General features: G+C 36.3%; 1 protein-coding gene and 1 long non-coding RNA gene across 2 annotated transcripts in view; one reads left to right on the forward strand and one right to left on the reverse strand.

The window, feature by feature from the left end:
- LOC144580266 (uncharacterized) overlaps positions 1-25,748 on the forward strand; it is a 145,338-nt gene that overhangs the window by 2,494 nt on the left and 117,096 nt on the right. The gene's annotated exons all lie outside the window — the stretch shown is intronic.
- Positions 388-24,606, reverse strand: FMO3 (flavin containing dimethylaniline monoxygenase 3). The gene is made up of 9 exons (XM_008985040.5): positions 24,540-24,606; positions 22,720-22,857; positions 15,402-15,590; positions 11,992-12,154; positions 11,604-11,746; positions 8,854-9,053; positions 5,401-5,756; positions 3,555-3,627; positions 388-2,742 (listed from the first exon to the last, which is right to left on the reverse strand). Exons 2-9 carry the CDS (start codon positions 22,849-22,851, stop codon positions 2,400-2,402), a joined length of 1,599 nt encoding a protein of 532 aa, XP_008983288.2. The 5' UTR covers positions 22,852-22,857; positions 24,540-24,606; the 3' UTR covers positions 388-2,399.

The following is a 25,748-nucleotide window of genomic DNA, read 5'->3' on the forward strand; positions in this document are numbered from 1 at the left end:
ACCCTGAAAAACCACTCTAAATTAGGACGCAGTTGCGACATTCTGAACAAATTTACTAGATTACATATCATGAGATAGGCTTTGGGGTCAAACTCTACTCTTTCTAGATGAGTGTTCTTGGATCATAATCTCTGCGACTTAGATTTTTCATCCACTTTATGGTGAATCTCATTAGGGGTACTTCACTTAATTTAGGGTATTTTTGGAATTTTCAGGGCCAGTTTTTATTGTTGCATGACTGGGGAATTCTTGTTATTAGAAGCTCTGCAAAGTCCTGCACAATGATTTGACACAAAGTCCTCTTGGATGTGTCCATACAGTTGCACAACTCAAAAAGATCTATGCATTACAACTGGGGCTACAGTGAAACACACACACACACAAACATTTAACAAATTTGTGTATTAATTTTACTTCAGGACTGTAGATAAGCTATTACAAAATTCTAGGTATTAAAAGAGAGCATTGCACCAAGTTGTTTTGTGTTGAGAACCACTGACCTATAATATCTTTTTATTGCTTTTATTATTTTGAATGGACACAAATTGTACAATTCGTGGTGTACAGTGTGATATTTTGATGTATGTGTATCATGAATAGTGATCAAATCAGGGTAACGAGCATATCCATTACCTCAACTATTTATCATTTCTTTGTACATGGGTAAAGAAAATATGGTGTATCCATTTATCTGTTGATGAGCACTTAGGTTGATTCCATATTTTCACCACTGTGAAGAGTACTGCAATAATCATGGGAGTGCAAATGTCTTGTCATCACAGTGTTTTCCTTTCAATATATTTGTCAATATATGTATACTCACATACACATATATGGCGGGTATAGATAGAGAAGAAAGGAAGATCACATTTGTACCTAATGCTTTCTTCTTTCCTATTGTTACTTTCTTTATATTTTTATCTTTGAAGCTCAGATTTATCATAAATGTTGTATACAATTTAAAATATTGTCCTATTCCTAAATGTTTATGGTAGAAAGATAACATTCTGCTTTTAAGATCTTCTTACCAGATGTGAAATACTACCAAATATTCCAAATGAAGCAAACCTTCTTGAAAACCTGTGCCCTAAATGGAATCAAGTAACTAAAAATTGAACACAGCTCATACAAATTTTTAACTTCATGTTACAAATGCCAGTACAAAAAATAAATTGAAGATTAAGTTGCTATAATCTAATTTCTAATATCCTTTTTTCTATGATGCAGTGGTTTGAATGTTTTTTTCCTTCAGATCTCATGTTGAAAATGAATTCCCAATGTAATAGTATTGAAAAGTGAGACTTTTAAGAGGTGATTGGGTTATGAGGGCTCTGCCTAAATAAATGGAAACATCATTTATGGATTAATGAATTAATGGATCATCACACAGGAATGGGACTGGTGGACCTTTAAGAAGAATATATATATTCATACATACACATATATTTGCTCCACTGACCTAAGTTGGAAGTGAAAGTATTGTAAGAAATATGTAGTATAATAACTGGTGCAACTCTCTGATGACTGATGATTCTGATAGATGATTTTATCTGCTCTATAATGTCAAAATTTAAAAATCATAATTATGAAAATTTTAATTATAAAATGTAATACATTATAAAATACTATTTTAGATTTATTCTGGTACCTCAGAAGTTTAATCTATTGGGGTAGAATATAAGACTATAAGTCTTTAGAAGTTTTAGATTTTTGTCACAGTTTTGGCTGAATATTTAATTTTTTAAAAGATTTAGCTAAAAGGTGTATTTGGTACTATACTCATTGTTACTGTTATTCTTTTGCTGCTACAAGTTGGAAAGTTTGTTTCCTTATTGAGAATATAAAGTAAATTTCTTTGGTTAACTTTCAATATAGATCAGGTCTTTATGCTATATTTCTTGGCCAGGGAAGAGGAGGTCTTACCTGGAATATATTGTATAAAACAAACAAAAAATAATATAATAGCCAGACTCCTCCTTAACCCTCCAAATGGCTTATAGAAGTAGCTGGAGAATATCATATTATATTATTCTGCTTAATTTGCTCTTTGTTTAGATTTAAAATACATCTTTCAAACATCGTTTAAAGGGAAAAAGGAATCATGTCAAAACGTTTCAGGAAATGATTTAAATTCGACATAAAAAACATAGTTCTGATTTTGAAGTGTTAGTAGAACCTAAGCAGAAATGATTAGTGCTCTCTTTAGATCATTACGTGATTCTTAAAGTGGCTATTTCAAAGCCTAGAAATAACACTGTGTTACTGACTAATGTCTACAGAATAGTGGCAAAAGATGCAGAATAGGAAAGTAGGTGGTGTGAAAATTTTAATTTTTAAATAGCAAAGCCCCTGTCTGGGTATTGTCAGTAACTTTCAGAAATCCTAGAAAAAAATGATGATTAGGTCAACACAAGGAAAACAGCAATTAACAGAATAGGAATTGCAAAGAGCTTCAGCCAATGGAAAAAGAAGCAAGGCTTCTGAAGACTCCTGACAACTCGTGTCTGCATGGGTTTCAGTGACCGTTCCCACTGGGTTAGGATGGCATTTCTGGCTCCTGGCCACTTCCCTGGGCCCACCAGCCTAAACTGGTAGGGACTACAAGGGCCAAAATAAACTTCTGTGGCCAACTTGGGATCTGTGAGAAACAGCCATGGGATGCTGGGCTTTGCTCCAATGAAGGAGGCGAGTTCATCCATATATTCAATGTAATCCGTGCATATGGTGTCGCTTTTGCCAAACCTAGAGATGGGAAAAAAAACACCACTGTGGATACCCAAACTCTATATAGAAACAAAACCAAGAAAATGGCTCACAACCTTTTATCAGTGAGAATTAACATCAATCTCTCTCTTTAAAAAAGTTTTCCCATACTACATTGACATACAGCATCAATTTCTTGCGTAAGTAAGGAGACTATCATGTTTACCCTGTACTTTGTATTTTTTAAAAGAACTTTCATATTGGTTTCATTTGTAAATACCCCAACAGTGCAAGGCAGATGAGGAAGACTTTTTTTTATCCTTATTTATAACTGGATAGATTGTCTCTTACTCAAATGAGGCTTCTATAATAGTTCATGGCACTGAGCGAATTAGTGACAACTAGAAGTGAAGCCCAGTTCTCCAGATTTATTCTCATTTATCTGAGTCATTTTCATTAGAGATATACCTCTGAACTATGGTCTACGACTTAGAGGATTCATGAGCTAGAGAATGGAAATCTACATCCATGTGTTCCCAAACTCCTCTGATTTCAAATCTTTTCTGGGATTTCTTTCCATGGTATATTACAGGAAGCATGGAGGTCTAAAACTGTATAATATAGATCTCAATCCTACTGTTCACTCTGTATCTTGCACTAAAAAGAACTTACACAATGTCAGGAGCAATGTAGCTCTTTAATTAATATTTGTTGAATGGATGAATATAACTTGTAGCTGTCATTCTAATGACCTCATTCAGGATCATTTAAGATTAAAACAGTTCCAAGCATTCACAAATTCTGACTTTTCTGTGGAAATCCTACACTCCTATTACAATAGGTACTCTTACCATTTGAGCTTTTTGTTCATTTTCTCATTAATGTCATTCATCATGTCTTCCCTAGAAGGCAAAGTACAAGTTCCTGAAAAAGAAAGACATGGTGATAGTTAAATGAGTTTGGCATAAACCAGCCTGCAATTTTCCCTTTTTAATAATGAGTTATGAATCACATTAATTGGTGATTATTTTCAGGCAGACATCAAATTCAGTTCTAGTCTTCTCAGAACTCATATTTATCATAATAGTTAAAAATTACCTAAATAGCTTTGCTCTTAAACTGGTTATAATAATGTTTAAAATCCGTGTCATAGATATATTCTAATCTCTCAGTCATATATTAAGAATGTTATCTTTAAAATTATGGCCAAACAGAGGTGAATTGGCATTAGTTTTCAAGATTTAAGAAGAAAAAACTTCATAGAAATTAATCCTGCTTTGCCAGAAAATGGAATTTCCAGAAGATAAGATATAGAGTTTGGTGAAGGCCTAAGTGTTTCTATGGAAAGCCAATAGTTCTTGAATGTGACTGAGGATATGGACAAGTCACCAGGGACATAAGAGAGACATAGATCTGACTAGGGGATGACCCAGGATCTCAGATTTACATAGGTTTGCAGAGTTCTCTGAAAACTAGACCAAAACATGCTTTTGTGTTCAGAAGTACTTGAAAAATTTAGGATGATCTCTTTGGCAATCCTGGAATCAACCTGAAAGAGAATAAAACTCAGCCCAGATATGATTGCTCAAGACCTACAATGACTTGCTTAATTTCCCATTTCTACACTTCTGACAGGGAGGGTCACTTGAACAGCTTCTGTATACATGATCTGGTTCCAGGTCTTGGAACTTGTTCTGTTGAGGAGAAGAGACTGAAAAGATAGAGACTGTTCATTAGCCCACCAACTATGGCCATTGGGTTGCTTGTAACTAACTACTCTTGTCTTAGTACTCTGGTTTCCCAAACCTAGATTGTATGCCTTGTCTCTCATTCCCCTTAAGAGATCCTGTGCCCTGTACATCAATTTTCCCCATAAATTGCCTTGTTTCCTTTCTTCAGAGCCCAACTTAAAACTCTTGTCCTCATAGAGAGTAAGGGTCCCACCCTTCCTTTAACTCCAGCCTCTCTGGGTCTGAACTCTAAGTAGAACCCTGAGTGAAATTTCATGCCATTATCTTCCTGGCTACTTGGTCATATGATCTGTATCTTCCCACAACTGTAATCCAGCCTGCTGCTGGGGGATGCTGCCTACCTTTCTTGCCCGACCCCAATCAAGTTTGTTGTTTCCTCAGTATTCTCATATATTAGACTGATCATCTACCACAGTTAGCCCTTTCTGCCTCTATTGATCCACTATTTGCTCTTATTTAACACGTCAGGGAAGAAAAAAATTGTAGCAGAAAAGCCATTGTGTTATAGCAATCATATTTTCTATGACTGTGCTTTTTTGAAGTTGGCTGAATATTGGCTTGTTAATGTGTTTTCTTATGAACTCTTCAAGCAATGTAATTCTACTGAGTTTTGCAGGCACAATTTTATAAAGTTGTCATTCACTCAGTCTTAAGTGCATGCAAGCTCTGGTGGTCTCAAGTCTAATGAATGATCTTGGATAATTATCAGCTGTAAGAAGTTATAAGTCACAAAATACCCCCTCTAATAATATCTTGTACTATTGTAAGATAATTCCAAACAGGAATACTTTAAATTGCTTACAAAATATAGCATCAAAGAATATATAATTATAAATTCTCGAAACTGAAGGGGACCTTTTAATTAGGATTATTGTTTTCACAAAGATCCAAGGTTATGCTCACTGGTATTCATCTTCCCAATGCATGAGTCTCTTTATTGACTTACCCTTTACTACTTGTGCTGCCCAGCGGGACTGGAGGTCAGCCGTGGGAATGGCAGCCCCAAGGGACTGGACAAAGCCAATCACTGCTAAGGTTGACTTTTCAAGTAGAGGAGGAAAGACACCTTTAAATAAAATGATCTCATTGTTTCTGCTTTTGATGATGGACTCATCAAGGAAGGGGTAGGAATAACTATAGCCTGTTGCAAAGATTACACAGTCAATGCCCTCAAATATGGTTCCATCCTCGAAAACGGCCGAGGTCTCTGTGAATTCCTTCACATTAGGCTTTATGGACACAGTGCCACAAAGAATGCGAGCTGGAAGATCATCATTAAATACAGGCTCTTTCCTCAGGGCTCTGTGTGGAAAACAGAGACAATTATTAGAAGTGTAATATTTCCTTCTTGTTTTATTGGTCTATGTACAAATTGGTAAGGAAAAAATGACCCAAGATTTTTTTTTTTCTGAGTCAGAGTATCTCTAATATGGTTGAAGAACAAAACTGATGGGAGGCAGCATTGGGAAGTAAAAGAAGTTGCCATTTTGCTGGCCCCATCTCTCTTTTCTGTGATCCTTCCCTTCCACGGAGCTCTTTCCAAATCCCAGAATAAACACTTATACCCAGTTCCCTGTAAAGCCTGTTTGAAGAAAAACTCTGAAGTGAGGGTACCTTGGTGTTTACATTTTTTAGTTTGTTACCTATTCAATGTGAACTTTGATAAGATTAGATTTTTAAAATTCTTGGTGTCTCCTATTTCTCATTGGGAATGTGAGTAACATTTGTACTCCCTCAGAAGTTCCCTGAGTGATATAAAGAGTTCTGCACAGTCTCTAGCATATGCATAGTGCTCGAAACATTAACTGCTATTCTCAATTCAGTATACTCCAAGGTAGTCATCATAATGTGATGAAGATCTAATAGGAGGAGGAAAGTCCAAAGTATGAAAGCTGTAGCTAGGCTCTTGAGGGATGAAGTATGAACCCTGTGCAGACAGAGGAACCAGTCAGGTGAGGGAGGCAGCACCCAGGAATTTAAATAAGGCCAGGGGGAGGGTGCCAGTTTGAGGCTTTGGCCACTGCAAGTCTGAAAAGAGAGCGCTTTTGACTACTTTTTATTCAGTAATATTTGTAGTGGGAGCAGATAAATCTGAACCCAAGAATGGATGTGAATAAAGGTAAAGGAAAGAGTGTTGTTCTTATATGGTTGTGGGACCTCTGAGTGCTACAGGCAGATTCCACTGGAGAACAAACTGAACTGGACAATGAGATTGGTTGGAATCTTACTTGGAAAAAGGCTTGACTCACTTGCACTTATTACCTGCCATTTATTTTAAACCTGTGGCTGTCAGGTTTTCACGTCCACCACCACACTGAAACTGCTCTCATCAAGGCTGTCAGAATCAGGCTCCCAGATCCAATGGTCCACTCTCACTTTCCCCTTTATTCTATTTAGCGTTTTAACACAGCTGATGGTTTCCTCATTCTTGAAACACCGTGTTCATTTTATTTCCAGATCATCACTCTCTCTCAGTTCCTTTCCTACCTTACTGGCTATTCTTTCTCTGTCTTCTACAGACATCTCCTCTTCCTGACTTCTAGGCAATAGCATACCTCAGGATTCAGCCCTAAGTCTTTTAGTCTCCTCCATTTACACACATTCTTCAAGAGATGTCATCTAGTTCCATTTCTTCAGGTACTATCTATTTTCTCGTGACTCTAAAATTTTAACTTATGGTTTGAGCATCTCTTCTGTCTTGTATTTCCCACTGCTGCTCAACATCCTTCTACCTGAATGTCTAATAGACATTCCAAGTTTAATATATCTAAAACTGAACTTCTGTTCCTCCTGTAGTTTTTCACGTCTTAGTAAATGTCATCCTTTTTCAGATGTCTTGAAGGCATTCTTACTCCCTCCTTGCTCTCTCATCTTTTGTCCAGTCCACAGAAAATCCTGTTTGGGTCTACCTTCAAGCTGTCCAGAAATCTGTTCAATTCTGACCACTCACTGCTAACAATCCTGGTCCAGACCAACATCCCCTCTGATTCAGATTTTTCACAGGAGCTTTTTAACTGGTCATTTCGCTTCCTTCCTTGCCCTACCCTTACAGTGAATGATGACCACAGCAGCTGGAACAATCTCTGTAATGCTAACTTAGGTCTTGTCATTCATTTGCTCAGATACCTGCTACAGTTTCCCATTGCTTTCAGCGTAAAAGCCAGAGTTCTTACAGTGATCTACAAGGCCCACACTACCCGACAATTTTTATGTCTCTGGTTTTATCTCCTGGCACTCTCCCCTCATTCCCTTTTCTCCAGAAAGAGAAGCCATTGTTGTTTGTTGATCATGCCAGCTCTGCCCATGAAGGAACAATGCTCTGGCTGTGTCCTCAGTCTGAAATACCCTTCCCCACAGATCCTGATGGCTTATTCCCTCAACTTCTTCAGAGGTTTTCTTAAATGTTTCCTTCTCCCTGAGACATACCCTGGAAATTGTCCTGACAGCACTTGCCATTACCCTTGCCTGCTTTGTTTTCTTCTCTACAGCACACATCACCATATGAGCTTCTGCTATTGTTTATTGTCTGTTTACTACCACTTAGAATGTAGGTTCCATGAGGATAAGGATTTTTGCCTGTTTCGTTCACTGCTATATCCACAGGGCTAAACACAGAACCTGGCATATAATAAATGTGTAATAAATGTTTGTCAAATTAATGTATTCACTTTGATATAAACAGCTCGTAACTTGAGTTTTTCACCCCATGTCAAAGTCATTTCTTGTTATGTTACTGGCTTGGAGGATATTATAGGAGAAGATGGGAGGGAGACTGAAGATGCAAGCAATTGGCATGTATGTGTTTAGTGAGAGGGGTCCATTAAGGGGTGGGTGATGAAATGAAAAGGGAAAGGTAGGACAGGAAAAATTCTCCTGCTGTGCTTAACTTTGCCATTGAGTGAAAGGCAGTAGAGCAAGTGGTCAAGAGTGAGAGGCTCTGCAATCAGCAGATCTGGGTTTGTTTTGAATGCTGTTTCTACTTCCTGGCTGTAGGCCCTTGGTAAAGGTATTACTACACTGAAATCAGTTATATCTTCTCTAAAATGGAGATACTAATAGAACTGTCTTCATCATTGTTATAAGGATAAAGTGAAATGATATATGTCAGAGCCTTAGCAGAGTCTTGCTAAAACTCTGACATGTATAAAATGCTTACAACAGGTTAACTTTGATTATTATTACTCCCAGAACTAATTCCTGAGGCATTATATAATTTTCCAGCTGTGTAAATAAGGAGGATTACAAAATAGGAAATCAGTCTTAATTTTTGCAGTTCTTTATCTTCTGATCTATGAGATGTGATTGCTAATACTTTGATTTGTTTTGGGTTACAGCACATTAAGGATTGTTGACACTGAACTAAAGGTCAGGAGACATATCACGTTTAACTCTGCATTACCCATTTAAAGGCATCAAGCCATAGTTTTCATGTTTGAATCTTGCATTCATCTCCTTCATGTACAACCAGTCGGAGATGGCTGTCGGTAAATTGTTCTTGAGGAAGGTTCCAAATCGAGTGACAAGCACCATGTCCCAAGGATAACCATTATCCCAGACCCGACTCATCACCCAGGAGCCACTTCTGGAGCTGATGATGACCTTAAAAACACCAATTCAACCATGAAAGAAATGACCGTTTCCACTGGCTATTCTGATGAGCTCCCCAGATCCCTCTTGAGGAAATGATCTGTTACCCCAGCTCCAGAAAGGTGTTAGAAGGCATCTCTCAGCTGTCAGTACTCTTTGACAGTTGCTTTGGCTGAAGAGAGGGGCCTTGCCCAACGACTTTTACTCTTTCTGAGTTTCCTCCATCTAGTCAGTATAGATGTATAAAGGCCCAGTCCCTCACCTCAAATTGGGGCAATGCCAAAGGACCATCCCAGCTTCAAAGTAAGGGAAACAGAAGATTCCTTCCCTTCCTGCAGAAGTATTGATCCTGAGAGTATTCCCAAAGAAACTTCTGAACTTTACATCTACATCTTAGGGCCAGCCACCCTCTCATGCTGCTGTAGACAAATTTTCATATTTTAATCAAATCTCTGATATAGGTGACTAATTAACTGAATTCTAGTCATATTTTTCCTAGTGTTTAACTAGTGCCATCTACAAATAAGTAGTTATTATCTCAAAATAGGCATTTTAAGACAAAATGCTGGCTACTCTCTGGAAAAAAGTGAGAAATTTACAATCAGAAAACCATACGCCCAAACACTGGCTCTCCTACTTATTAATGATGTGATTTGAAAAAAATTCCTTTAGCTTCCCTAATCTTGTTCCCTCATCCCTAAATGGAGAGAATCAGAATTTTCTTCATCAAATTTGTATAAGGGTTAATTCAATGTGATAAACTATGTTACATGGCTAATGTCACTTGGCAGACAGTATGTGCTCAGTAAATATCACTTTACTTTCCTTCCCCTTCTGTTATGCTAATCTCTAATCATGTAGTTTTTAGGCTTTCTCTATTTCTCTTTTTTAAAACCAATTTTTTTTTATACCACATCACTTTAAGGCATTTGTTATAAGAGGAACTAGACAAATAAGAGACTAAAGGAGGCCAGGCACAGTGGCTCATGCCTGTAATCCTAGCACTTTGGGAGGCCCAGGCGGGCGAATCATCTAAGGTCAGAGTTCTAGACAAGCCTGGCCAATATGGTGAAACCTTGTCTCTACTAAAAATACAAAAATTAGCTGGGCATGGTGGCAGGTACCTGTAATCCCAGCTAATTGGGAGGCTGAGGCAAGAGAATCGCTTGAACCTGGGAGACGGAGGTTGCAGTGAGCCAAGATCATGCCATTGCACTCCAGCCTGGGCAACAGAGTGAGGTTCTATCTCAAAAAAAAAAAAAAAAAAAAGACTAAGGGATCAATTAATTAAATGGAGAGCCTCTGAAATTGGTCTTCCCTCTAATTTATCACATTTACAAATTATCACATATGCAAATACATATCTCTTAACATGATGAATTTATCATAAACTTCCTAAACCCAAGAAGCTGAAATAATGATTTAACTTTATGGAGAAATCTAATTTTTTTATCCTTTCATTCAAGTCCTTGAAACATGCGATAAAACCTGATCCCAATCTTTCTTTCCTGTAACTCAATCCTAAAACTACTGTTCCCTGGCTTCAGAAGCTTTGGCTTTCAGTTCCGTAGCACTTCATGGCTCAAAAGCTAATTTTCTCGATGACTTTCGAGAAGGCAGTTGACATTTCTGGTCCTTATTTATCCTTTCTGTAGTAAAACTACAAGCAAAGGAGCTCATTTACATGAAAGTATTTGAGTACCGTAATGCATCATACAGATTGTTAGCATTAAGAACCCCCATTCAGGCAACGTGAACCTATAGTCTATGATATTTAAATATGCAGTGCTCATTTTCTTATCTTCATGCCTTTGCTCACGGCACATCCATTTCCAATTCTAAGAACAGCCTCTGTCACCTCTTCAGTTACATGGTTTATATTCATTGTTCAGGGACTGGTTCAGTTCTGCCTCCTTTGTGAAACATCCAGTTCTGGAATCATAGCATTTAGTGCCTGAATCACTTGTTTATCCTTTATTCTAGTGGCAGCTCTTGTTCCAGAGCAGGAATCATGCTGGTTATGTTTGCCACTTTCATCAGCACCCAAGTCAGTGCCTGGCACATAGTAGGCTCTCAGTAAGTAGTCATGGAATAAATGTATGCATGCATGCATAAATGAATGAATAAATGAGCCACTCTATATTGCTTAAATTTCATTCAAAAGTTTTACCTTTATAACAACCCCTTTATTTTTTTTATCTGTTTAACCATTGAGAAACCTGACTCAGAGGGACTGAGTACTTGCCCGAGTTGCAGAGTCATAGCCTTAACCCTAAATCTGTGCTAGTTTTAAAGAAAGTGATCAGACATATTAGGCACCAAATGTCTTGAAGAAGGAGGTTGCTGAAAGACAGTATCACTCCTTGCTGATGTTCTGCCTTTGCCTATCAAACAATTTAAAACCTCACCTGTTACTTGGGGAAGTTCAGCTATGTGAAATTCCACTTAGTCTTTACGTCAGATACCCTCCTCTACTCCCCTACATTTCATATCACACCTTTCAAATGATAATAATTCTTCAGTCTCTTTAAAGAGAGTCCCCTGAGTACCCGGGTATAGTACCTGTTCTGCTGTGTGGCTGAGTTCTGTGGCAATATCACAGCCCGAATTCCCCAGGCCAACCACCAAAACACGCTTTCCCTTGAATACACCTGGTTCTTTGTAGTCCCTGCTGTGGAAGCATTTGCCTTTAAAGTGTTCTAGTCCTGAGTGAAAAGTGAGAAACATATGACTCAGTTTCATTTCCATTAAACAAAAAACAAGGCTTTAACAGAAGGGAACTTGTGAGTAGATGCAGTCACAATAATGTGCCTTTTTAACACTCCAAGTTTATTAGATATAACAGAAGTATATTTTAATTTAATCTGCTTATACTTTTAGAAAAAGAAGCCATTGTCGAGATACTCATTTTTGTCAGATATGTAGACAGGAGCTTAAATTTTGGCCTTACCTGGAAAGGACTCTTTTGGTAGGTTGGGGTATACATGATGTCCGGAACAAACCATCACAGCATCAAAGACAGTCGATTCTTTTTGCCCATCCCTTTCAGTGATAACATCCCATTGGCCAGTCATCGCAAAATCAGGACGTTTATTTACATTGGATACAAATGTCTAAGAGAAATACAGAAAGAAACCCTTCTTTTCTATGCAAGCAAATGGATTTGGCAGAAATAGTATAAAAAAAGAGAAATGGGTTAGGAAAAATATTTAACTCATTATTAAGGTACATATTACAAATTTAAAATTCCCTCAGAATAAGTCAGAATGCTAAATGGTATCTGTCTGTTTGTCCATGCATGATTTCTTGTGCATGATCAGTATTTTCTGGAGTACAAAAGTGACATCCCTTGAAGATATGGCAGTGAATTCAATTGCAGTTTATAAGAGGTGTACATCATGTGTACTAGAAAATCTGATGGCCAGTAATGTTCTGGATCACATTCCCATATGTTCCAGTTCAGTACATCTATCTTTGATGTACTGAACTTTATTATGTACTATTTCACACATATTGGAGAATATACACACACAATCACATATATGTAACATTTTTGTTATGAAATATAAAATTAGCACTTATGAACCCATAAGACCTAATACATCATTTGTTTAGATTAACTCTGGGACTACATCAAAGATAGATGTATCTTTGATGTACTGGCTAATTTAAAATTCCCTCAGAATAAATCAGAACGCTAAATGGTATCTATCTATTTGTACTGATGTACTCTGTCTTTGATGTACTGAACTAGAACATATGGGAATGTGATCCAGAACATTATTAAATTTGTTAAATTAAAATTAAAACCATTCAAATTTCTAACAAACTCCTAGGTTACGTTGATGTCATTTGGATTATATTGAATAGCTTTGACTAGGTTATCAATAAATATTTGTTCAGAGCTAACTGGATGCCTATTGGTATGCTCCCTGTTTTAAAAAAAATCTTTCAATTCTTCTGATTATATTGGAAAAAGAATCTCTATTTGGTATTAATTATTCTGAAAAACTTTATTATGTACTATTTCATACATATTGGAGAATACACACACACACAAATGCATATGTGTAACATTTTTGTTGGTTATGAAATAATGTAAGCACTTATGAACCCGTAAGACCCAATACATCATCATTCATTAGAATAACTCTGGGACTATTCAGTTAATTAGTTTTGTTATTGTAAATGGCATTTTTTTTGGGTATGGTTTCTGCTTTCTGCTGGTTTACAGAAATACAATTTATTTTTACATATTAATCTTATATACCACCACCTTGCCTAATTTTTTTGTATTGCTATTCTAATAATTTGTATATTCTTTTGGATTAACTACACAATCATATCATCTTCAATAACTGTGTTTTACTTTCTTTTGAGTTGTCATTCCCTTTATTTTTCTTATTGCACTGTTTCTTAAATTTCTTCAGATTATTGAAAAAAAATAGTATTTAGGAATTCTTATCTTGTTCTGGAACTATAAAGTGAATGCTTCTAACTTTTCATTGTGTAGCACAGCACTGACCAATACCAATATAATATGAGCAACATATGCAATTAAAACATTTCTAATAGTCACATTAAAAAGTGAAAAAAATGTATTATTTAATTCAATCTATCTGTTAGCATTTCAAAATGTAATTAAAATTAAAATTATTAACAAGGTATTTTACTTTCTTTTTTTCATAGTAAGACTTAAAAATTCAGTACATATTTTATACTTACAGCACATCTCAGTTTTGTGGCTAGTGGCTACTATATTGAACAGTGCAGATTTAAGATAATAAATGAATGAATCCCAGCAGATTTAAGTGGCTGGGAGCAGTGGCTCACACCTGTAATCCCAGCACCTGGGGAGGCCAAGGTGGGTGGACCAAGAGGTCAAGAGATCAAGTCCATCCTGACCAACTTGGTGAAACCTCATCTCTACTAAAAATACAAAAATTAGTTGGGCATGGTGGCACGCATCTGTAGTCCCAGCTACTTGGGAGGCTGAGGCGGGAGAATTGCTTGAACTTGGGAAACAGAGGTTGCAGTGAGCTGAGAACACAACACCGCATACCAGCTTGGGCAACAGACTGAGGCTGTCTCAAAATAATAATAATAATAATAAGAATAATAATAATAAAATAATGATGATGTTTGTGTATGTTTTGCTGGCTCAGGATAATTCCCCTCTAAGTTTGGTGAGAGTTTTCCTTTGACTTTCCTTTTTTTTCCTTTCAAGTACAAGTAGGTGTTAAATTTCGGTTAACTGAATTTTAAATTCTGAATTTGTTAAATAAACATGGTTTTCTGCCTCTAACAGGTTTTTGTAGTAAAACATATATTTGTATTTCTTAGTGTTAAAATACCCTTGCATACCTAGGCCAAACTCAACTCAATCAAGGCAGTAAATCTCTTTTAATACTCTATTGGATTCATTTTTGAAGGATTTTTGCATTGATTTTCATGAAGGATATTGGCCTGTAATTTTCCTATTTCATGTTATCGTGTCTGCTTTTGATGCAGGCTGGGTGCAGTGGCGTGATCTTAGCTCACTGAAACCTCTACCTCCTGAGCTCAAGCAGTCCTCCTACCTCAGCCTCCTGAGTAGGGACCATAGGCATGTACCACCACATCCAGCTAATTTTCGTATTTTTTGTGGAGATGAGGTTTCTCTATGTCACCTAGGCTAGTTTCCAACCCCTGGACTCAAGCAATCCGCCTGCCTTGTCCTCCCAAAGTGCTGGGATTATAAGCATGGACCATTGTACTTGGCCCCTATTGTTTATTTTATTAGTGTTCAGTGTTTTCAAATAATGAACTTTCAATTTTGTACATATGCTTAATTTTATATTTTATAAATTTTATTTTCCCTTCATTCTATGTTCTTTGAATTTATTCTGGTTTTCTTTTACTAATTTTTTAAACTTTTGTTTTCTAATATCAACATTTACATTTATAATTTTCATGAAAATATAGCTTTCTATGTTTTCCACAAGTATTGATACATAGACTAAATTAACATTCAGTTATAGATATTTTTTAAATCCCATTGAAATCTTCTTTGACCTATATGTTAATTGGAAAAAAGAGAGTTTTTAATTTCCGAATTCATGGGTATTTTGCATTTATTTCTTTGGTACTGATTTCTGAATTAGCGGTGATTTGGTCTAAGAATTGTATATGGTCAAATTTTGTGAATTTTCCATGTATTCTTGAGGGGAAGGTAATTCTCTAAACCTAGAGTTAGAGAGATCACAGTTAAAAACACTGAAAAATTAGAAAGGCATACTGAAAGGAACAAATGAGAATCCAGTAGTAGACATATACTTCCTCAGCATTATGACAAAAGCTACTTTGTCAATAACATCTTACCTTAAATTGTATGTACTTCAGGAGGTTCTTTTCTTTGGCAAATGCAATGATATATTCCTGGATCTTGCTGTTGTGCATAAAGTTGGGGAAGTCATCAGGATATGGAAAGTCTGGGAAACACATCATCTCTTTGGAAGAGTTGGTAAAGACTGATTTGTAAATGCTAGCCCTGCCCTCCTCTGCATGGTCCTGTGAATGTACAGTTTCAAATGGAAGAGAATTGGTAAATAAGTATACTGATCCTGGTCAGAGCTAGTTCCAAGTAATTACAGTCATCCCTTGGTATCTGTGGAGGGTTCCAGGACCTCTGTGGTTACCCAAATATGCGATTGCTCAAATCTATTATATAAAATAATGTAGTATTTTTATATAACCTATATACATGTACTTTAAATCATCTCTAGGTTACTTATAATACCTAATAAAATGTAAATGCTAAATGAATAGTTGTAGTATGTTTTTAAATAATTTTTAATATTTTTTTGAATATTGTTTATCAATGGTTGGTTGAATCTGTGGATGCAGAACTTGCAAAAACAGATAGCCAACTGTATACTTATTTGAGTCATGCTTTATCTACAGAAAATTCAGCAAGACACACATAAATTAAGTTCACTTAAACAATCGATGCTAATCATGGAAATGTATTAAGGGATTTTCAGATATGGAAGAATACCTTTCTTAATATCTTTTAAGAAAAGATATCAATCTTTTCTGAGGGAAACAAATTTTAAATTTCATTATGTCCTTGAGGCATATGTAACTAGAATCATTTAATTTCCTTGAACCATTAAATACAATGATGGAGAATTTTCAAAATTCAACCTTGCATAATTTCAGTGTGTCAACTCATGAGCACGAGCATCTAATGGTCAATTTATAAAAGCAGACAGTAACAGGAGGTTGCAACTATTGATCAAATTTGTAAATGTAAGCATTTTAAAACTTAATATTTAAAAAATTAACCTTAGAATTTCTACAATGTATAAAATAAGCTTAACTATTTTGAATCTAACACAGAATTTATGGACATCACATGCCTTTTGAGCACTTATGTAAGTAACAGAGTTTTAGCTTTCATCGATGTAAAAATATCTGAATTTGCTTTAACTCTAAGAAACTATAGAACTATGCTAATAGAGCCTTAGAGAAAATGTTAAGTGATGATGAATAAAGAAAAAGAACATTGAAGAAAGAATGATTAGCAATGAGAAGATTAGGACATTGTGTTGTGGGTCTTTACCTTAGCCACACACTGAAATAAACTGGGGAGCTTTAAAAAAACACTGAGAGGTACCACTCTCAGAGAATTTGATTTAATTGACAAGTTTTAAAAGCTCTTCAGGTAATTCTAAGGTGCAGTTAAGTTTGGCAGTCACAACGTAGAGTTCAACAAATAGGAAATTAATGACCAACAAGCTACAGTTACTGTGGAAGAGCTTACTATAGGACACATTTGTTACAGCTGTGAGCTCTGCAAAGCAAGCTATTGAATAAATAAAAGGCATTATATTAAAAGAAAAGTATTGGTAGGAGCATGATTACGAAGAGGTGGAGCCCTGGTTTAGCTCTGTTAAAGCACCAAGGTACTTTCATCTGAAGTTTCATGATCAAAGATCAGACTGTAGATCTCTATGTATAGTTGCTAGTTCTACTGGAAAGTACTGAGCACTAGACATTTCTAATTTGAGCTCATCTAATTCAAAGTTGTCAGGATCCCTAGAATGTGAATTTTTAGTTTAATATTGAGATATTACAATCATGTCAGAAGCCAATGTGGCTGCAGCTTCATTATTGACAAATAATTAATTGGCAGATTATTTGCCATATTTATTTCAGAAAGCAGTGTGTTCTTGATATAGGACATGAGTTTTCTGCCGCTCACATGGTTTGTTGACCCTGCTATGTGCATGTGGGATGGGGAGCTGAGAGAATATGTAGCTTTCTGTGAGTTGGGTAACTTTAAAGAGATGATAATCAGCATAAAGAGAGAAGAAACATTAAAGAAAAAAATCAATATATAGTCTAGAAAAACAGAGGAAGTTAAAAAAGGGTGATTAGGCCCAGAAAAAAAACCTCTATTCATAAAACTTGATGCAAAAATTTATACAATTTACTGATTTATTGTTTGGGAAGTTCTTGAAAAAGAATATTTTACCCAGATCCATGGCCTAATCATAGATGTGACCTGTAATTAGGCTGCAGATCTGGGTGAAATGCCCTCCTTCTGTGACCAAAGAAAGTGAGGGAAATACATCATTGTGGCTCTAGATCAAGGTTGGAAGTCAGGACTAGAAGCGCATAGGAGAGTGCTGTAGTAAACAACTCCAAAAATTTCAATGGTAAGCACCCTTAGTGTTAACTAAGTTTTAGCTAATGTTTGGATCTCTCTGAAATTTAAAAAGAGTTAAGATAATGTAAAATGCTAATGTTAGAAACCAAAGGTAATGCAAATACAAAATTAACACAATCTTATAACAATCTCATAATGTGAATACTAGGCCTATTACTGCAGACTTACAGTAATCTGAGAAACACCGCTGTTTACTCCATCATTTGCAATCTATAAGTCCTCTCATAGTAGTAAAATTAGAAAATACTAAAAAACTAAAGGTATTAGTTTCTTGTGGCTGCTGTAATAAATTACCACAAACTTGATGGCTTAAAATAATAGGATTGATTCACAGTTGTAGAAGTCAGCAGTCAGAAATCACTGTCAGTGGGCTGAAAACAAGGTGTGACAGAACCATGTTCATTTTCAGAGGCTCCAGGAGAGAATCTATTTCTTGTCTCTTTTGACTTTTGGTGGATGCTGGTATTCCTTAGTTTTTTTCAGTAGCAAGAGCCCACTTGTATGCCTTTATTCATGGCTTCTTTGACCATCTTCAAAGATAGAGTATAGCATCTTCAAATTTCTTTCTGTTGAGGTCATCCTATCACCTTCTCTCTTCTGCCTCTTTGTGTTAAACCTCCCTCTGCCTCTCCTTTTTAAGGATGCATTCATTATAGCATAAGGGTCTCACCCACATAATACAGAAAAATATATCCATCTCGAGATTTTTGACTTAATTATATTTGCAAATACCCTTTTCTCTTATAAGTAACATAACATTTTCAGGTTCCAGGAATTAGGATGCAACATCGTTGAGGGGGGGCATTGTTCAGTTGTTCAGCCTATTACAGGCCAACCTCTGGTTCCCAAAAATTCACATCCATCCCATCTGCAAAATATATTAACCCAATCCCAGCATCCTCGAAGTCACAACCCATAGCAGCATGAAATCAAGTTTCAACTCACATTTATATATTTTCAATTCAGAAGTCCCAAATCTCATCATTATCTAAATTATCTAAATCTGGTATGAATATGACTCTGGGTATGGACCAGGATGAGGCAAAATTCCTATCTGTGAATCTGTGAGACTGGAAAACAAGTTATCTTCTTTCAAAATACAGTGGTGGGACAAGCATGGGCAACGATTATAGACATTCCCATTTACCAGGGAGGAAAGAAAGGATTCACTAATCCTGAGCAATTTTGAAATCCAGCAAGACAAATTCCGTTAGGCTTGAGGGCTGGTAAATAATCCTCTGTGGCTCAATCCTCTGCCTTCAGGGCCTGAGCCTCTACCCTCTGAGCTATCTTTTCTTATTCTTGAAGGGTAGTACATGTTGCAGTTCAGTTTTATCAACCCCTTATGCCGGGTTCAAATTTTAAAGTTTTCCTCGAGCAGCAAGAAAGGCAGATTAGCTGTCTTTGGCTGTGTTCCTCTCAACAGTCATATCAGCAGTGTGTTCTATCTTCAGCAACATCTTGCAAAGTAAGTTTGAATATGAGGCTTTGGTTAAGATCACTATGTATAAGATGTGGCCAGCCCAATAGGCCACTTGGTGAAATGGCAACCAGCAATTTACAAAGGGGTTAAGAATAGGCTGGAGAGAAAGACAAGCTTGAATTGGGATTCTTTCTCCACCATTATTAGCTGTGTAATTTTTTTCTTTTTTTTTTAAGGTTCAAATTCATTTGTAAAAGGAAAAAAAAATACCTAGCTTACAGGATTATTATAAAGATGTAATTAAATAGAAAGAGTAATGTGTCATATAGACAATGCTTGATAAAATAGCTCTAAGCTTGCTTGACAACAAAAAAACCAAAAATAATAACAACCAAAAAGCCCTAAGAATCATCAGTGTGTTAATCTGAAGCCTTGTCAACATATTCTAGTAACATATAGTAGGCTCCATAATGTTGTATAAGGTGCTGGGTGGTTTAAATAATTTTTTTTTGCAGTCTGCAAAATATCTATATTAGTAAGAAAGATATCTCATGTCTTCATAATATTTAAAGAGCTGTTACATTATTTCATTCAACACTCACAACCTTTTCATTGAGGTAAATAATATACTGATTTTGCATTTGAGGAGGAAATAGTGGCTTAAAAGGGTTACTGATCTTCTTAAATTTGCATACATACTAACATGTTTATCAGAAGAAGAAAAATAAGACTTAGACAATAAAGCTAGAGGACCTTACTGATTGAATGGAGCACATAGGGAAGCCCCATTCCTGCTATTGTTTGGCAACACATGAAGTAATTTAATGAGTGCATACATGCATGTCTGCTAATAGAACCCTTATTTAAGTGCACAAGGACAAAGGGGCATTGAAGAACTTCAAAGTAATTCTCAATTATGTAGTTTCACAAGACCAAAGTCAGCACCTGAAACTTTAAAATCCATAGTCCAAATCACTTTAGCCACCTCACCAAATGGATGGGAAAAGCCAACAACAATAAAAAATTATCTAGAAACCCATTTAACCAAAGAGGTGAAAGATCTCTACAGGGAAAACCACAAAACATGAATAAAAGAAATTGTAACTGACACAAACAAATGATAAAACATGTCATACTCATGGATTGGGAGGATCAATATCATTAAAATAACCATACACCCAACAGACTTAATGCAATTCCTAACAAAATATCAATGTAATTTTTTACAGAATTAGAACAATTCTAAATATTCATATTAAAAAAAGCCCAAATAACCTAACCAATTCTAAGCAAAAGGAACAAAGCTGGAGGCATCACTTTACCTGACTTCAAATCATATTACAAGGCTATAGTAACTAAAACAGCATAGTACTGATATAAAAATAGACAGATAGATCTGTGGAACAGAATAGAGAACTCAGAAGAAAAGCCTCATACCTACAGCCAACTAACTGATCTTCAGGAAAGTTGACAACAACATACACTGGGGAAAGCACACCCTATCCTGTAAATTGTGCTTGGAAAATTAGATAGCCATATGCAAAATAAAAGCAGACCCCTATCTCTCACCATATACAGATTAATTCAAGATAGATTAAAGATTTAAATGTTAGACTTGAAACTATATACATTATTTAAAAAAAAAAGAGGTAAAACTCTTTTACCTAGATTATTACTTAGAATTTATGACTAAGGCCTGAAAAGCAAATGTAATAAAAACAAAAATAGACAATCTAAAAAGCTTTTTTACAGAAAAAAAATAATTAACAGAGTGAACAGACTGTCTTCAGAATGGGAGAAAATATTTGCAAACTATGCATCCAACAAAGAACAAATATCCAAAATTTACAAGGAAGTCAAGCAAAACAATTTTAAAAAATCACAACACTATTAAAAAGTGAGAAAGGTACATAAATAAGCATTTTTAAAAGATGTACCAATGGCCAATAAAAATATGGGAAAATGCTTAACATTATGAATCACCAGAAAAATGCAAATTAAAACCACAATAAACACCCATCAGAATGGCTGTTATTAAAAAGTCAAAAAGTCTGGGCATGGTGGCTCATGCCTATAATCTCAACACTTTGAGAGGCCAAGTCCAGAGGATCATTTGAGGTCAGGAGTTTGAGACCAGCCTGGCCAACATGACAAAACCCCATCTCACTAAACATGCAAAAATTAGCTGGGTGTGGTGGTGCACATGTATAATTCCAGCTACTCGGGAGGCTGACATAGGAGAAGTGTTTCAACCCAGGAGGCAGAGGTTGCAGTGACCTGATATGGTGCCACTGCACTCCAGCCTGGGAGAGAGATTGAGACTGCATCTCAAAAAAAAAAAAAAATTCAAATAATAACAGATGTTGGTGAGAATGTGGAGAAAAAGGAACACTGTTGGTGGGAATGTTAACTATAGTTAACTATAGAAAACAGTATGAAGATTTCTCAAATAATTAAAAACAGCACTACCATTTGACCCAATAATGCTGCTGCTAGTTATCTACCCAAAGGAAAAGAAGTTGATATATAAAAAAGATTCCTGCATTCATATGTTTATCACAGCAGTATTCACAATAGCAAAGAAATGAAATCAACCTTGTCCAACAAGGATGACTGAATAAAGAAAATATGGTATATACATACATACATATATATACACACACACACACAGAGACACATATGTATATATGCACACACCATGGAATACTACCCAGCTATAATACAGAATGAAATTATGTCTTCTGCAGCAACATGGATGGAAATGGAGGCCATTATCTTAAGTGAAATAACTCAGAAACAGAAAGTCAAATACCACATGTTCTCTCCCTTATGATTGGGAGCTATATCATGTATACACATTGACATAGAGTGTGGGAATAATAGACATTGGAGACTTGAAATGGTGGGAGAGTCGGAGGGGGTTGAGGTATGAGAAATTACTTAATGGGTACAGTGTACATTATTTGGGTGGTAGGAAAACAAAAAGCCTAGACTTCACTGCTACACATTATATCCATGTAATAAAACTGCACTTGTACCCCCTAAATCTGAAAAAAAATGTGAAAAATTATTGTGTTTTAAATGAGTAAATCATTTAATTATAATTTAATTATAAACCTAACTAATATTTACCATGAATTTTATGTCCAAGTGGCTCTTACTAATGATCTACCAAGGGAGAATTCTGTAACAGAGAATTCCTTTTTTTTTCTTTTGAATTGTTGGTTTTTATTTATTTTATTATTATTTTTTAATATATATTTTTTATTGTACTTTAGGTTCTGGGGTACACGGGTACATGTGCCGATCATGCAGAATTGTTGCATAGGTGTAACAGAGAATTTCAAAGCCCATTATGTAATTTACTTCTGACTTGCAAGGAGGTCACTTTCCAACCTGCTCTTAACACTGTGCTTAGTGGATTCCAATTCTAACAGATATGATAATTGCCATGGCAGCAGGTTTGGAAACGTGTGCACACAGCGTGTTCTTATATACTTCCCAACCTATTCCCCTGTTTATTACAACAACATGCTACTCACTGAAAATTTCCACAGGCCCCCAATGTCATTGCTCTTCTCAAAGCAGGTGGGCTCCAGTCCTTCCTCCAGACAGCTTCTGATGGAGGCCAAGCCACTCACGCCAGCTCCAATGATGGCCACTTTCTTCCCCATGGTCACCTGTGCAAAGGCCCAGAGAAAAATTCCAGCAACAACATGACTGAAAATTTATTACCTATTTATCTATTTATTTTGATTTCACTCTTAGGCCTAATAAAACTTTACTTTTTAAGAAACACCAGCTGAGTATGATAGTTCACGCCTGTAATCCTGGCATTTTGGGAGGCTGAAACGGGAGGATCACTTGAGCCCAGGAATTTGAGACCAACCTGAACAACAGAGTAAGACCCTGTCTCTACAAAAAAAAAAATCAGTCAGCTGGGTGTGGTGGCATATGCCTGTAGTCCCAGCCACTCAGGAGGCTAAGGCAGGAGGATCACTTGAGTTTAGGAGTTCCAAGCTACAGTGAGCCATGATTTTACCACTGCACTCCAGCCAGGGTGACAGAGTAAGAACTTATCTCTAAAAAACAAACTCCTTTAGTAATCTAACTACATTTTCATTTATCTCTAATTTCTAAAGAGAAAGTTTTCTTCTGAAAAAAATAAGCACTTTGTTTTTAGTCATCAGCTTTCCAAAATTAAGAGACTGATGGCACAGCGTACATATTTATCCTTTTTGCTTTTGGACTTGGTAATTTACTGTCTACAAAAATGAGTAAGCAGAAGAAATAAAAGAAGATTCACAACTAAAACACATGTAGACACATCCACCCACCACCCATATACATATGCATGTATATGGGAATGAAGAAACAAATCTATATGTATGTATATTTGTACACACACACATACATTCTGTACCTTCTTTCTATTTTGATAAAGATAATGAGGAACAAGATCTGAAGATGTCTGTATTTCAGTGTGCCTGTAGTCCCAGCTATTCAGGAGGCTAAGGCGGGAGGATCACTTGAATTTAGGAGTTCTCCCGACCAGTAGTAGTCCCAGCTACTCTGGAGCTATATATTCCTGTTGAGGCAGGAATATCGCTTGAGCCCAAAAGTTTGAGGCTGTGGTGAGCTATAGTTGTGCCACTGCACTCTAGCCTAGGTGACAGAGTAAGATCTTATCCCAGTGAAAAAAGAAAGTCAAGTTCTTACCTAAAAATAATCTTTTCCCGCTACCTTCAACCTCCTTTCTCCTCTAAGAAAATTACATTTCCTAACTTTTTCTGTTCCTGACACTGTCTTTAGGTTCTACTACTACTTCTCTCACTTTTTTTTCCTTTGTAGACAAAATCACATAGCTATGCAAAGAAATAGACTTGGATGATAAAAATCATGATCCATGATTCCCAGATAAACAAACTGCCTGAATTATGTCACTCTTATTCTAGCTACGTTCCATATAAAACTACAGCATTTTCCTCCTTCATTTACCCATCTCATCCTCAGCCCTTTACTATATCACCCTCCCTCCCTCCCTCCCTTCCTCCCTTCCTCCCTTCCTTTCTCTCTCTTCTTTTCTCCTTTTCTTTTCTTAAGATGGAGTTCTGCTTTTGTTGTCTAGGCTGGAATGCAATGGTGCCACCTCGGCTCACTGCAACCTCTGCCTCCCAGGTTCCAGTGATTCTCCTGCCTCAGCCTCCCAAGTACCTGGAATTACAGGCACACATTACCATGCCTGGCTAATTTTTGTATTTTTAGTAGAGACTGGGTTTCACCATGTTGGCCAAGCTGGTCTCCTACTCCTGACTTCGGATGATCCACCCACATCGGCCTCCCACCTTTTTTATTTTCCTACCCGTTCTTTGTCTTCTTTTCTTCTGTATGTCTATGTCCTGTCCAACTGTCTGGGCAGTTTGAAAGAGAAAATGCTCTAGTGAGCCCACACATTAGGAAGATTGTTGGAAAATGGGAGGAGCTGCTCTTAAAGAGATAGTCATTTCTTGGTCCTCAAATGGGTGAGCACCAACTCTCTGTGGTGGGTGGGACTCTAGGCCAGTCTCCCATGGTCACCCAGTTTCTGCTTTTCCTTTGGTTATAGTAAACACAAGCTGCTGTTTATACACTTGGACCCTTGCCCTCGGAGTCAAGGAATTTCTCCCAAGCGGTTCTCTCTTCCATTTCATCATGTGTTATTTCAAAGTTTACCTTGTTGTCCTTATTTCTAGTTATTTTGTGGGTACCTCATATTAGCCCTCCAAATATTGTAGAAACTTACCTACTTAATTGAGATAGCCCAGTAGGGAGGATGACTTTCTCTGCTCTCTCTTTTTAAGTTCTGCATTTGGAATTTTGGGGTCAAAGGCCTGTATTTCTCAAGCTTGTATTTATATGTTTCTGAGGAAAGTGTGTGGTCAGGGAAAAAGTCATATTGGCAGTAAAACAAAATAGATTGCACCTAACTCTCAGTCATGACATATAGTGAAATTGCAAAAAATTGTTCTCCTATCAACTATATTTCTATGTCACTTAGAATTATGACATGTCATTCATTTTATCTAGTTAACCCTTTCATTAAGGAGGTGATACTTAGCATAAACTGGTATATGTCTGATTTTGAGGAATTACCCTTTATGCCTTTTGAAGACAGTAATCTTCATCTCTAAAGTGTGTGTATGAGAGATTTCAAATCACTTGTAAAGCTCTGTGGCTTTGGGCAAGTCACTTAACCTTTCCAATTCTTGGTTTACTCATTAATAAAAATGGGGATAACTACACTATTAGCCTCTGTCTGGCTATATTTTTTTTTAACAAGGATTAGAAAATTAAAGGATATATACATATAAATACATTTATACATATGTACATATAAAATGTGGCATGTAGTTAAAAATGAGCAAATATAACTTGTAGAAAAAATTAAAAACAAGTCATAGATTCATGAAATTTTCTAGGGCTACAATTCAGATGACATGATTTTCTCTGCTCTCATTTTACATGGAACTCCTTTACAGTTTTTAACGCTACACAAATAGCATTAAAATAATGCAAAGAAAAGATTGTGAAT

This window comes from Callithrix jacchus, chromosome 18, assembly GCF_049354715.1.
Source record: "Callithrix jacchus isolate 240 chromosome 18, calJac240_pri, whole genome shotgun sequence".
Lineage (NCBI taxonomy): Eukaryota > Metazoa > Chordata > Mammalia > Primates > Cebidae > Callithrix > Callithrix jacchus.